General features: G+C 38.6%; 1 protein-coding gene across 1 annotated transcript in view; it reads right to left on the bottom strand.

Moving 5' to 3' along the window:
• Positions 1-6085: 6085 nt before the first annotated feature.
• Positions 6086-16073, bottom strand: part of SCIN (scinderin) — an 82812-nt gene continuing 72824 nt past the window's right edge. The window contains exons 15-16 of the mRNA XM_007164903.3: positions 14815-14875; positions 6086-7046 (exon numbers count right to left, since the gene is read on the bottom strand). Of these exons, the coding sequence (XP_007164965.2) occupies positions 6919-7046; positions 14815-14875 (189 nt within the window). The 3' untranslated portion in view covers positions 6086-6918. The remainder of the gene's footprint in view (positions 7047-14814; positions 14876-16073) is intronic.

Here is a 16073-nt window from a genome sequence, read left to right as displayed (position 1 = left end):
CAGACTCATTCCCTCACTTCCTTCAGGTCTCTGTCCAAATACCACCTCAGAAAGGCCTTCCCTGTTCACTCTATCTAAACTAGAATCCCTCATCTCACAATCCCTGGCCTTATTTTTCTCTTCCTGTCCTATTTTCCTTCATAACACTTATTGCTATATGGTAGCATATGTATTTTAGTGTTTGCATCTTCTCTTCTCCACCCACTAGGCTGTAGCTCCACTGAGGGAGGGCATCCTTAACTATCTGCTTTCTGTTGTATCGCCAGCACTAGGCTATATACCAGGATATATAGAAGGAGATAGATAGATACATATAGGTATGTATCTATCTCAGAAAGATATATACTGTATATATACATATCAGGATATACATGACAGGATAGCCTAGCAGGTAGCAAATACATTATAAAAGCAATATATGATTGCACTCCACTGAACCCCCAAATTGGAAGAGTATAAAATACTTCCACAGCCACATTTGACCTGCCTAGAAGCACTATTCATGTCCAATCTAAAATAAAAGTAAATATGACTGTATTTTTCAGTGTTTTCAGGACCATGTTTATTAACATGGACAAGGAGTGCCCTCTACTGTGCTGCTTGGATGTATACATCTCTGAAGGTACATGTATTTTTTAATTTCTTAATTTTTGCTTTAATCAGGCAGAACACTGTTTTAATGTACTTGAAGAGGTTTACAAATAGATAATTTTCACCCTTAATGCTATTCCTATTTTTAGAGTAAACAGAAAGTAAATCTTATGCTGCTGGGGTGTAGATTTTTCTTTAAAAGAGTATTCACTACCTCAAATTTGATTTGAGGCAAGAGTAGAACATGAACAGGGTTTTTAAGTCAAAGGGATGTTTTGCTGGTTATCAAATACTGTGAAGGATAAATAGTTACAGTTTTGGCTGTTCCTACAACTGAAAATAATCTAATCAGTCTCCCTGGAGAGTGAGGCCAGGCCTAGAGTCAGAAAGAGCTGTATTTGATTTGCAGAAGACTCTAGTAGGTATTTATCCTGGCTGCATATTATAATCACCTGGGAGCAGTTAAAGACTATTAACACCCAGATGACTTTCACCAAGAGTACTCCCATCTCCCTTTCCAATCTATGAAGCTTTTAGTTCTTTCTCTTGCCTCGTTGAAGTGGTTCTCCATTGGGGGCAATTTTGCTTCCCTCTCCCCCCAAGGACATTTGTAATGTCTGGAGACAGTTTTGATTGGTACACTGGAGGTAGGGGTGGGAGAGATGGGGGTTACGGTTTTCTGTTAAGCAGAGGCCAGAGATGATCCTAGTCATCCTCTAATGCCCGGACAGCCCGAAGAGCAAAGAATTGTCAAAATATCAGTAGTACCAAGACTGAGAAACCCTGCCTTCTCCGCCTGGCTAGGACCTCCAGTAAAACAGAAGAGATGAAAACAAACTTCTGTATCACGTTCCAGATCCTAGTGGGAAAAGTTTGGTCTTCTGCTCTTAAATATGTCAGCTGTACATTTTTTCATAGATACCCATTTTAAGATTGAGGAACTTCCATTTTATATCTCATTTCCTGAGAGTTTTCATTATCAGTGGTTGCTGAATTTTATCAAATGCTTTTCTGTACCTATTCAGACGTTCATATGGTTTTTCCCTTTTAGTCTATTAATATGGAGAATTCTTAATTTTTAAATGTTAAAATGGATTCCTGGAATAAAACCCATTGAATTTGGATTCAATTTGATAAACTTTAAAGATTTTTACCTCTATGTATTGAGGAATACGGGTATATAGTATTCCTTTCTTATAATCACTTTGTGTAGTTCTGATATCAGGGTAATACTGGCCTCATCTTCTATTATTGGGAACAGTTTGTATAGCATTGGTTTAATTGCTTTTTCAAATGTTGGCAGAAGTCACCAGTGAAGCCTAATTAGGCCTAGGCTTTTCTCTGCCAGAGGGGTTTACCTATGAATTCAATTTGTTTAATGTGTATGTGTTGCTACGTAAGTTCTGTTTCTTCCTGAGTTAACTTTAGTAGTTTGTGTCTCCCAAAGAATTTGCCCATTTCATCAATGTCAGATTTATAAGCATAAAATTATGTTTCTTATTTTCTCTTCAGTGTCCATAGGTTCTGTGGTGATACCCCTCTTTTATTCCTGATTTTAGTAATTGATATTTTCCCCCATTTTCTGTATTAGTCATTTTCTTCTCTCTGCTTTCTTTAGGTTTAATTTACTCTTCTTTTAGTTTCTTAAGGTGGAAGCTTACATCATTGATTTGAGGCCTTTCTATTCATCTAATGTTAGCATTTAATGCTATAAAATTTCTTTTAAGCCCTGAGTTAGCTGTATCCCACACATTTTAATAGGCTGTATTTCAATTTTCATTGAAATAAAAATATTTTCTTATTTCCCTTGTGATTTTTCCATTTATCCAAATATGTGCAAATTAGCAAGATATCTGCCTGTTATGAATTTCTACTTTAATTCCATTGTAGTTAGAGAACATAGTTTGTATGATTTCAATACTTCAAATTTGTTGAAATTTGTTTTATGGGCCAGAATATTTTCTCTCTTGGCAAATAATTTAAGTGCCCTTAAAAAACAGCTATGCTGCCATTATTGGTGGAGTGTTCAGTACACATCGATTGGGTTAAATTGGCTGAGAATGCTGTTGGAGACCTCTGGGTCCTTACTGATTTTCTTCTTCTGTCAGTTCTTGAGAGATGATTTCCCCATTACAGTGGAATTCCATGTTTTCATCTATTATTTTTCAGTTTCATTTTCACATCCAAATTTTTGAATCATATGGAATTTATCCAGGCATATACAATAAAATGTGGATCCAATCTTTAAAATATTTCATCATTAATATTTTAGGTAGCACAATAAGGATGGTTTTCAGAGAGAGAACTATTTTAGAGAATATATAAAATACGTAACATACTTTTAAAATACCTAACATAACTCTTTAAAACTAAAAGGGGAGAAATCATAATGGAGAAAAAAATCTGAAGATAACAGCAAGAAAAAACGTTTTGAAAATATATTTTTTTGAACAACAATATACCCATCCTGTATATATAATGAATACTAATATTCTTTTATTTTGACTAAAATTTAATCTCTGTGAGTAATCTGTCCAATATAGAAGTTATTTTGAAGCCAATTCTCTGATGGTCTTGCAAAACAAACAAACAATGCTAAGACGACAAAACAATAGTTCACTTTACACAGGTTCCTTGTTTCCTGCTCTTTTGCTCAAAGTTAATGTCATAATCTAACCTTATTTGAAATTCCTGAAATATGCTACTTCTGACTAGAATACTGATTTCTGATTAGCACTTGGTTTTCCTAGATTCACTAGTTTTTTTTCCTGTCACAAATTTCACAGAAAAACCAGTGTGCTATATTATTTGAAGCAAAGAAAAGTCTGGAAAGCACTAGTAGCTGAGGGCTAAATTTGTTATGATTTTTCATCCCAAAAATCTTTCAGGAAAATCAGAGGCAAGAAAGCTATCTAATGTTTCATGTTAAAAATTAGCAAGCAATAGTTCTATTCAAGAAAAATAGAAAATAAATTATGAAACTTTTATATTTATTAATTAGGCTATATGAAACTGCTTTTCATATCCAAGAGACTGATTTCTCTGTGGGTTTACATATAACTGGAGGGTTTTTTTGTTTTTGTTTTCTTGTTTTTTAACATCTTTATTGGAGTATAATCGCTTTACAATGGTGTGTTAGTTTCTGCTTTATAACAAAGTGAATCAGCTATACATACACATATATCCCCATATCCCCTCCCTCTTGTGTCTCCCTCCCACCCTCTCTATCCCACCCCTCTAGGTGGTCTCCCTGTGCTATGCAGCTGCTTCCCACTAGCTATTTATTTTACATTTGGTAGTGTATATATGTCACTGCCACTCTCTCATTTCGTCCCAGCTTACCCTTCCCCCTCCCCATGTCCTCAAGACCATTCTCTACGTCTGTGTCTTTATTCCTCTCCTGCCCCTATGTTCAACAGAACCATTTTTTTTTTAGATTCCAAATATATGTGTTAGCATATGGTAGTTTTCTCTTTCTGACTTACTTCACTCTGTATGACAGTCTCTAGATCCATCCACCTCACTGCAAATAACTCAGTTTCATTTCTTTTTATGGCTGAGTAATATTCCCTTGTATATATGTGCCCCATCTTCTTTATCCATTCATCTGTCTATGGACACTTAGGTTGCTTCCATGTCCTGGCTATTGTACATAGAGCTGCAATGAACACTGTGGTACATGACTCTTTTTGAATTATGGTTTTCTCAGGGTAGATGCCCCGCAGTGGGATTGCTGAGTCATATGGCAGTTCTATTTTTATAACTGGAGTTTTAAGACTACACAATATCATAGAACAATGGCCCTTCTATAATCCACCAAATTCGCCTTTTTAGAAGAGATTGGCTCCCCTCCCCGAGACTGACTTCACACGTGTTGTAGGTTTTTCCAGCCACATCAGTTTTAGGTGTGAAATGAAAACAGCAACTCCCTAGCTCACCCTTTCCAGGTAATTTTTACAAATGCTCTTCATCCCCTCTCTCCAGCAGCAGCCCTTCAGTTCACTAACACAGGACTCGTGAGCCTTCCTGATACAGCGGCTGTTGTTGCTGGTAATTTCTGTGAACATCCCCCATGGCTACATCCTCCCCACACTGCTGGTGCTGATGCCGCGCCTGCCTCGTCGGGCATCACCATCCCTGCCTCTGAGTACTTGGGTTTGGGATTTGGGAAAGCAACCTTTTCACAACTCAGGCTTAAACAGCAGGTCTGCTGAAGATGAATGTTTTGTAGCCCAGGGGTGACAGGAGAGAACCCCAAGGAATCTCCCCGCTTCTTGAGACTTCAGCCCCATTATATGGGGCTTGCTCCCACCTCCAGGCCTTAGTACTTGGCATTCCGTCTGCTCAGGTGTGATCACTAGGTTCGCTCCTGCCTAAGCACCCTATGAAATCTGTACCCCACCTCACTCTTATCCAAGTATTTCCTATCCTCCTTCCTTATCTTTTTCCCTCCACAGAACTTATCTTCTAATATATTTTTATAATATATCACTTATTGATTTTGTTTTTCTTAGCCTCTTGCCTGGAATATAAACTCCATGACCGTTGGGATTTTGTCAGTTTCATTCACGTTGTACCCTAGAGCGCCTGACACCAAGCAGATGCCTAATAAATATTTATTAAATGAACAGTCCCTGGGAGTACAGCTTCTCACTGCTTCCCTACCACCCACCTAAGCCCCAGGTCCCCACAAGACCATCCACCTTCAGGCCATAATGGACGCGGGTCCACGTTCTCAGGCCAGGACCCAGGCCAGGACCAAATTGAGACATACAGCCCTTCATTTCCCCAGCGAGAGGGTGAGAATTCCTCAGACGCCGTCTCTGTTCTGATTCCCCTTCCCATGGAAGTATAGCTTCCCCTCCCCACCCAGCCACCCCGTAGCTTACCACCAAAGCCGGTTTCTGTTTTCCTGGAGCGCCGCCTTCCGCCCCAAAGCCTGTTTTCTGTCTAGTTAAGCGAGGAGGCATTAGACTGCGGCGGCTCCAACGCCGTGGCAGCCGACGTATGCAAATCAAAATCTAAGCCTGTAAATGCCTCACGGTTACGAAATCCAAACTTACGCACAACCAATCACAGTCAACTAGGCTTCAAGCTGTAGCCAATCAGTAGTAATTTCCTTGCTTTGTTTCCACCTTTTCTCCACGAAAGTCTCCCTGGAGTGTTCGGTTTGGCGCTGCCCGATCCAAATCGATTTTTGCTCAAAAAAACCTCTTAAAACTGTTAATATGCTTCTGTGTATTTTTTAACAGGACCCAGGTTTCATTTGCACTGTGGTATTTAAAGTTGAAAATTATATAACCATGGAAAAGTTTAATTTTGACTATGTAATGAGAATGAATTTTTTTAAATTAAATTCATATTTATTTATGCATAAAAGTATTTGTAACCTTAAGGTTAACTGTGTAATTAACTGACACATGACACATCACACTTGAATAAAATGTCACAACAACCTTTTCAAAAAGATGTATTTTAATGAGGAAAGACAGGATTAGTGAAATATTTTTGTACATATCTTTTGTGATATTAAACATGTACTGTCAAATATATAGATATATATAAAAGTGGATATGAATACAAATTATTTTGTCATGAAAGAGCTGTGCTTTCAAAGGCTTTTTAAAAGGCCAAAAAGGTAAAGTTTCTCCTAGAAAATGACACTTGGGACTTCCCCGGTGGTCCAGTGGTTAAGACTCTGCCTTCCAATGCAGGAGGCATGGGTTCAATCCCTGGTTGGGGAACTAAGATCCCACATGCCGTGGGGTGCGGCCAAAAACTTAAAAAAAAAAAAAAAAGAAAATGACACTTAAGAGTTAATGGTATCAAAGTCACATTGGCTAAAGAAGGAAAACAACAAACTTTTAAAGCTATTTTAATGGAAACCTTACTGCAACTATGCGATTCTTCTGAACACAACACCCAGAAAGGAGAATAACCTCAAAGGCATTTATAACTTTCTTCTCTGATATATTAAAGTACAAGTTTGGCTAATCACTCCTGAATTGTAAAATTTCCTGACAAACTCCCCTAGACTGCCCATAGCTTTTCTCCTTTAAAAGGTCATATAAAAGATATAAGCCAGCATCCAGCAGAGCTAATACTGGTCCATAACAAAAGTTTAAGTTATTTAAAAACATTAACGTAAGAAAATTCCAGTTTAAAAGAAATTTCAAACCAGTACTAAGCATTAAAAAATAGCCACATGGCTGAGGTTAATTTTCTAAAGTCAAACAAACAAACAACTCCCCCTTTCTCCCCACCAAACAGCAATGGGACAGCTGCCCCATAATGTTTGTTTGCTTGCTTTTTCCTACAAAACTCAGTTTACCACCTGCTGGAATCCCAGCCCAGGAACCAGCCTGTGAATGTAGATGGCTCATGGCCCTGTTTTATGATGACAATCGGCGTCCCCTTGTCTCTTCCAGAAGGGTCTGTCTCAAGGTATATTTTGGCTAAAAAGAGTTTAAAAGACAAAGTTAGTTTCAATTAAAGTAAAATAACTATAGAATGAAAAGCCTGCCAATAAAATTAATAAATCAAATTTTCATTGCCCTAAAGTAGCCAATGCTACTCCATATGAACAATTCCTTATTGTCTTCTCTCATCTGCCATGGAATGTGCACGAGAGTCTCATTATTGCCTGAAAAAATTCCAGATTTTATGGAATTATTCTTACAGCATAATTATTCTTTACTTTGCAATAATACAAAAAGAACCCCACAAACACACACAAAAAAACTGTGCCAGAAAAAACAGCATTCCTCAAAAGGAATTTATAAAAATCTAAGTTGGAGGAGCTTCAAGATGGCGGAAGAGTAAGACGCGGAGATCACCTTCCTCTCCACAAATACATCAGAAATACATCTACACGTGGAACAACTCCTACAGAACACCTACTGAATGCTGGCATAAGACCTCAGACCTCCCAAAAGGCAAGAAACTCCCCAAGTACCTGGGTAGGGCAAAAGAAAAAAGAAACAACAGAGACAAAAGAATAGGGACGGGACCTGCACCAGTGGGAGGGAGCTGTGAAGGAGGAAAGGTTTCCACACACTAGGAAGCCCCTTCGCGGGCGGAGACTAGGGTGGCAGAGGGGGGAAGCTTCGGAGCCACGGAGGAGAGCGCAGCCACAGAGGTGCGGAGGGCAAAGCGGAGAGATTCCCGCACAGAGGCTCGGCGCCGACCAGCACTCACCAGCCCGAGAGGCTTGTCTGCTCCCCCGCCGGGGCGGGCAGGGGTTGGGAGCTGAGGCTTGGGCTTCAGTTGGATCCCAGGGAGAGGACTGGGGTTGGCTGCGTGAACACAGCCTGAAAGGGGCTAATATGCCACAGCTAGCCGGGAGGGAGTCTGGGAAAAAGTCTGGAGCTGCCGAAGAGGCAAGAGACTTTTTCTTGCCTCTTTGTTTCTTGGTGCGCAAGGAGAGGGGATTAAGAGCGCCCCTTAAAGGAGCTCCATAGACGGGCGTGAGCCGCGGCTCTCAGTGCAGACCCCAGAGACAGGCGTGAGACACTAAGGCTGCTGCTGCCGCCACCAAGAAGCCTGTGTGCAAGCACAGGTCGCTATCCACACCTCCCCTCCCAGGAGCCTGTGCAGCCCACCACTGCCAGGCTCCCGTGATCCAGGGACAACTTCCCCGGGAGAACACACGGTGTGCCTCAGGCTGGTGCAACGTCACCCCGGCCTCTGCCGCCACAGGCTCGCCCCGCATTCCATACCCTTCCCTCCCCCCAGGCTGAGTGAACCAGAGCCCCTGAATCAGCTGCTCCTCTAACCCCGTCCTGTCTGAGTGAAGAACAGACGCCCCCAGGCGACCTACACGCAGAGGCGGGTCCAAATCCAAAGCTGAACCCCAGGAGCTGTGGGAACAAAGAAGAGAAAGGGAAATCTGTCCCAGCAGCCTCAGGAGCAGCTGATTAAATCTCCACAATCAACTTGATGTACCCTGCATCTGTGGAATACCTGAATAGACAATGAATCATCCCAAATTGAGGAGGTGGGCTTTGGGAGCAAAGATATATATTTTTTTTCTCCCTTTTTCTCTTTTTCTGAGTGTGTATGTGTATGCTACTGTGTGTGATTTTGTCTGTATAGCTTTGTTTTATCATTTGTCCTAGGGTTCTATCCGTCCATTGTTTTTTTTTTTTTTACTTTTAAAAATATTTTTCTTAAAAATTATTTTTTATTTTTTATTTTAATAACTATTTTATTTTACTTTATTTTATTGTATCTTCTTTCTTTCTATTTTTTTCTCCCTTTTATTCTGAGCCACGTGGATGAAAGGCTCTTGGTGCTCCAGCCAGGCATCAGGGCTGTGCCTCTGAGGTGGGAGAGCCAACTTCAGGACACTGATCCACAAGAGACCTCCCAGCTCCATGTAATATCAAATGGTGAAAATCTCCCAGAGATCTCCATCTCAACACCAAAACCCAGCTTCACTCAATGACCAGCAAGCTATAGGGCTGGACACCCTATGCCAAACAACTAGCAAGACAAGAACACAGCCCCATCCATTAGCAGAGAGGCTGCCTAAAATCATAATAAGCCCACAGACACCCCAAAACACACCACCAGATGTGGACCTGCCCACCAGAAAGACAAGATCCAGCCTCATCCACCAGAACACAGGCACTAGTCCCCTCCACCAGGAAGCCTACACAACCCACTGAACCAACCTTAGCCACTGGGGACAGACACCAAAAACAACGGGAACTATGAACCTGCAGCCTGCGAAAAGGAGACCCCAAACACAGTAAGTTAAGCAAAATGATAAGACAGAAAAACACACAGCAGATGAAAGAGCAAGGCAAAAACCCAGCAGACCTAAAAAATGAAGAGGAAATAGGCAGTCTACCTGAAAAAGAATTCAGAAAAATGATAGTAAAGGTGATCCAAAATCTTGGAAATAGAATAGAGAAAATACAAGAAACGTTTAACAAGGACCTAGAAGAACTAAAGAGCAAACAAACAATGATGAAAAACACAATAAATGAAATTTAAAATTCTCTAGAAGGGATCAATAGCAGAATAACTGAGGCAGAAGAACGGATAAGTGACCTGGAAGATAAAATAGTGGAAATAACTACTGCAGAGCAGAATAAAGAAAAAAGAATGAAAAGAATTGAGGACAGTCTCAGAGACCTCTTGGACAACATTAAATGCACCAACGTTCAAATTATAGGGGTCCCAGAAGAGGAAGAGAAAAAGAAAGGGACTGAGAAAATATTTGAAGAAATTATAGTTGAAAACTTCCCTAATATGGGAAAGGAAATAGTTAATCAAGTCCAGGAAGCACAGAGAGTCCCATACAGGATAAATCCAAGGAGAAACACGCCAAGACACATATTAATCAAACTATCAAAAATTAAATACAAAGACAAAATATTAAAAGCAGCAAGGGAAAAACAACAAATAACAAATACGGGAATCCCCATAAGGTTAACAGCTGATCTTTCAGCAGAAACTCTGCAAGCCAGAAGGGAGTGGCAGGACATATTTAAAGTGATGAAGGAGAAAAACCTACAACCAAGATTACTCTACCCAGCAAAGATCTCATTCAGATTTGATGGAGAAATTAAAACCTTTACAAACAAGCAAAAGCTAAGAGAATTCAGCACTACCAAACCAGCTTTACAAAAAATGCTAAAGGAACTTCTCTAGGCAGGAAACACAAGAGAAGGAAAAGACCTAAAATAACAAACCCAAAACAATTAATAAAATGGTAATAGGAACATACATAGCGATAACTACCTTAAATGGAAATGGATTAAATGCTCCAACCAAAAGACATAGACTGGTTGAATGGATACAAAAGCAAGACCCGTATATATGCTGTCTACAACAGACCCACTTCAGACCTAGGGACACATACAGACTGAAAGTGAGGGGATGGAAAAAGATATTCCATGCAAATGGAAATCAAAAGAAAGCTGGCGTAGCAATTCTCATATAAGACAGAATAGACTTTAAAATAAAGACTATTACAAGAGACAAAGAAGGACACTACATAATGATCAAGGGATCGATCCAAGAAGATATAACAGTTGTAAATATTTATGCACCCAACATAGGAGCACCTTAATACATAAGGCAAATACTAACAGCCATAAGAGGGGAAATCGACAGTAACACAATCATAGTAGGGGACTTTAACACCCCACTTTCACCAATGGACAGATCATCCAAAATGAAAATAAATAAGGAAACACAAGCTTTAAATGATACATTAAACAAGAGGGACTTAATTGATATTTATAGGACATTCCATCCAAAAACAACAGAATACACATTCTTCTCAAGTGCTCATGGAACATTCTCCAGGATAGATCATATCTTGGGTCACAAATCAAGCCTTGGTAAATTTAAGAAAATTGAAATTGTATCAAGTATCTTTTCCAACCACAACGCTATGAGACTAGATATCAATTACAGGAAAAAATCTGTAAGAAATACAAACACGTGGAGGCTAAACAACACACTACTTAATAACCAAGAGATCACTGGAGAAATCAAAGAGGAAATCAAAAAATACCTAGAAACAAATGATAATGAAAACACAACGACCCAAAACCTATGGGATGCAGCAAAAGCAGTTCTAAGAGGGAAGTTTATAGCAATACAATCCTACCTTAAGAAACAAGAAACATCTCAAATAAAAAACCTAACCTTACACCTAAAGCAATTAGAGAAAGAAGAACAAAAAACACTGCAAGTTAGCAGAAGGAAAGAAATCATAATGATCAGATCAGAAATAAATGAAAAAGAAATTAAGGAAATGATAGCAAAGATCAATAAAACTAAAAGCTGGTTCTTTGAGAAGATAAACAAAATTGATAAACCATTAGCCAGACTCATCCAGAAAAAAAGGGAGAAGACTCAAATCAATAGAATTAGAAATGAAAAAGGAGAAGTAACAACTGACACTGCAGAAATACCAAGGATCATGAGAGATTACTACAAGCAACTCTATGCCAATAAAATGGACAACCAGGAAGAAATGAACAAATTCTTAGAAATGCACAACCTTCCAAGACTGAACCAGGAAGAAATAGAAAATATGAACAGACCAATCACAAGCACTGAAATTGAAACTGTGATTTAAAAATTTCCAACAAACAAAAGCCCAGGACCAGATGGATTCACAGGCAAATTCTATCAAACATTTAGAGAAGAGCTAACACCTATCCTTCTCAAACTCTTCCAAAATATTGCAGAGGGAGGAACACTCCCAAACTCATTCTATGAGGCCACCATCACCCTGATACCAAAACCAGACAAACATGTCACAAAGAAAGAAAACTACAGGCCAATACCACTGATGAACATAGATGCACAAATCCTCAACAAAATACTAGCAAACAGAATCCAACAGCACATTAAAAGGATCATACACCATGAGCAAGTGGGGTTTATCCCAGGAATGCAAGGATTTTTCAGTATATGCAAATCAATCAATGTGATACACCATATTGACAAATTGAAGGAGAAAAACCATATGATCATCTCAATCGATGCAGAGAAAGCTTTCGACAAAATTCAACACCCATTTATGATAAAAGCCCTGCAGAAAGTAGGCATAGAGGGAACTTTCCTCAACATAATAAAGGCCATATATGACAAACCCACAGCCAACATCATCCTCAATGGTGAAAAACTGAAACCATTTCCACTAAGATCACGAACAAGACAAGTTTGCCCACTCTCACCACTATTATTCAACATAGTTTTGGAAGTTTTAGCCACAGCAATCAGAGAAGAAAAAGAAATAAAAGGAATCCAAATCGGAAAAGAAGAAGTAGAGCTGTCACTGTCTGCAGATGACATGACACTATACATAGAGAACCCTAAAGATGCTACCAGAAAACTACTAGAGCTAATCAATGAATTTGGGAAAGTAGCAGGATACAAAATTAATGCACAGTAATCTCTTGCATTCCTATACACTAATGATAAAAAATCTGAAAGTGAAATTAAGAAAACACTCCCAGTTACCACTGCAACAAAAAGAATAAAATATCTAGGAATAAACCTACCTAAGGAGACAAAAGACCTGTATGCAGAAAATTATAAGACACTGATGAAAGAAATTAAAGATGATACAAATAGATGGAGAGATATACCATGTTCTTGAATTGTAAGAATCAACATTGTGAAAATGACTCTACTACCCAAAGCAATCTACAGATTCAATGCAATCCCTATCAAACTACCACTGGCATTTTTCACAGAACTAGAACAAAAAATTTCACAATTTGTATGGAAACACAAAAGACCCCGAATAGCCAAAGCAATCTTGAGAAAGAAAAACGGAGCTGGAGGAATCAGGCTCCCTGACTTCAGACTATACTGCAAAGCTACAGTAATCAAGACAGTATGATACTGGCACAAAAACAGAAATATAGATCAACGGAACAGGATAGAAAGCCCAGAGATAAACCCATGCACATATAGTCACCTTATCTTTGATAAAGGAGGCAAGAATATACAGTGGAGAAAAGACAGCCTGTTCAATAAGTGGTGCTGGGAAAACTGGACAGCTACATATAAAATAATGAAATTAGAACACTCCCTAACACCATACACAAAAATAAACTCAAAATGGATTAGAGACCTAAATGTAAGGGCAGGCACTATGAAACTCCTAGAGGAAAACATAGGCAGAACACTCTATGACATAAATGACAGCAAGATCCTTTTTGACCCACCTCCTAGAGAAATGGAAATAAAAACAAAAATAAACAAATGGGACCTAATGAAGCTTAAAAGCTTTTGCACAGCAAAGGAAACCATAAACAAGGCGAAAAGACAACCCTCACGATGGGAGAAAATATTTGCAAATGAAACAACTGACAAAGGGTTAATCTCCAAAATTTACAAGCAGCTCATGCAGCTCAATATCAAAAAAACAAACAACCCAATCCAAAAATGGGCAGAAGATCTAAATAGACATTTCTCCAAAGAAAACATACAGATGGCCAACAAACACATGAAAGAATGCTCAACATCATTAATCATTAGAGAAATGCAAATCAAAACTACAATGCGATATCATCTCACACCTGTCAGAATGGCCATCCTCAAAAGATCTACAAACAATAAATGCTGGAGAGGGTGTGGAGAAAAGGGAACCCTCTTGCACTGTTGGTGGGAATGTAAATTGATACAGCCGCTATGGAGAACAGTATGGAGGTTCCTTAAAAAACTAAAAATAGAACTACCATACGACCCAGCAATCCCACTACTGGGCATATACCCTGAGAAAGCCATAATTCAAAAAGAGTCATGTACCAAAATGTACATTGCAGCTCTATTTACAATAGCCAGGACATGGAAGCAACCTAAGTGTCCGTCGATAGATGAATGGACAAAGAAGATGTGGCACATATATACAATGGAGTATTACTCAGCCATAAAAATAAACGAAATTGAGTTATTTGCAGTGAGGTGGATGGACCTAGACTCTGTCATACAGAGTGAAGTAAGTCAGAAAGAGAAAAACATATACCATAAGCTAACATATATATATGGAATCTAAGAAAGAAAAAAAAAAAGGTCATGAAGAACCTAGGGGCAAGACAGGAATAAAGACACAGACCTACTAGAGAATGGACTTAAGGACATGGGGAGGGGGAAGGGTAAGCTGGGACAAAGTGAGAGAGTGGCATGGACATATATACACTATCAAACGTAAAATAGATAGTTAGTGGGAAGCAGCCGCATAGCACAGGGAGATCAGCTTGGTGCTTTGTGAACACCTAGAGGGGTGGGATAGGGAGGGTGGGAGGGAGGGAGATGCAAGAGGGAAGAGATATGGGAACATATGTATATGTATAACTAATTCACTTTGTCATAAAGCAGAAACTAACACACCATTGTAAAGCAATTGTACTCAAATAAAGATGTTAAAAAAAAAATCTAAGTTACCACAGTTATGGAGGTTTTACTATTTCCATAATAAAAAAAAGTGTTTAAGTGAATTAAAAATTTTCAGATTAAATTGATATAATTACATCCTAAATTAGATAACAAAATATTTTTCTTGTTCCTTTTCTGAAATTCTTCAGTTTAAAAAAAATTCCATTACTCTTTAGTTCTGAAGATGAAAGCTAAGATTCTTCTTGGTTTTGATATGTGGTTTTGGAGGACGTGGTAAAAAGAGAAGTCAGGAACTTGGTAACACCTGTTCAGAATTACTGTCATAATTGCCCACGGGATCTAGCTTACCAGACTTCAGAGATTCTGATCTCTCAACTTCATTGGCGTCTTTTCCAATCCAAATAAAAATCTGAAAAATGAAGCAATAATAATACACATTGTTTTGGGAGTGTAGATGTGGTGCAAGCCTTATGCAAAGTGCTTCTCATACAATCCCACTTAATCTTCACAGCAACCCCAAAGTCAGGGGTGTGGAGATGGAGGTTCAGAGAGGTTCAATGATTTTCCTAATGTATACACTTACTAAGAGACGTCTAAATTTATATCCAGCCAGTTTGACTCCAGATTTCACATTCTGGTATTTTTATGTTTATATAGTATTTTCTAGTTATTAAGTGAGCTTTCCTTAAAACCACACATTGGCTGGTTTTTTGCACTCAACCGTGGGGTGTGTTAGGCAGTCAGTATACCCATACTATTACCCTGGGGAAACAATATGTAGCTTGTTTGTGGGCACCACAGACTCCCTTTAGGATCACCTAACTTAGCCCTAGGGTTCTTGTCCTATGGTATTGTATCCTGTCACACTTTGGTAAAAGTGCTATAATGTTTAATATTTAAATACTGATTCTTAAAAACAGATATATGTTCTGTATGTATCCTTCTTGTCAAATGTGTAAGTCTTCTGCTTCAATGATGAAAAATTCTCCTGAATTCCCTTATATTTAAATCACTTTAAAATCACTTGTTGGCAGAGAAATTTTGGTCAAATTAGTTTTGATTACATTCTAATGCATACTGAAAGTGCTAGAATATTTGCTTGCAGGCACAGAACAAACCATGACAGCCTGGCCATGTAAATAAAAAGTATAATTGAAAAACAAATGAAATGTAGTACAGGAAATATTCTGAAGTATCCATGATTATGGAAGCAACAGAGCTGACTACAAATGGAAAAGATTAAATTCTTCTGAATAAGGAAACATTCTTATAATTCTTAAATACACCAAGGTGTTTTATTGACATAAGGTTTTAAATTTCACATCTAGAAATAAGTGATCCATTCACTTAGGGAGAATCTGTGACTAGATCCCAAACTCAAATATGGTAATTCTAAACCAAGAAGCTAAGTTGTAATATAACTGAATGACTTAGCAAGTAAGAACAAGCCTAAAAGTAACAAGTCTCTGTGGTTGGCTCCAAGACTAGGCCTAATTCAGATAAGTGTTTTATAATTGTTCTATATGATTTAGCTCCTAACATATTTATTTTTCCCTTTCACAGGAGAAAACAACTAACAGATGTGACATATAAAATCGCCATTAATT

The sequence above is a fragment of the Balaenoptera acutorostrata genome, chromosome 7 (assembly GCF_949987535.1).
Source record: "Balaenoptera acutorostrata chromosome 7, mBalAcu1.1, whole genome shotgun sequence".
In the NCBI taxonomy this organism is placed as follows: domain Eukaryota; kingdom Metazoa; phylum Chordata; class Mammalia; order Artiodactyla; family Balaenopteridae; genus Balaenoptera; species Balaenoptera acutorostrata.
Note: the sequence above shows the minus strand (reverse complement) of the source record. Positions and strands in the feature narration are given on the sequence as shown.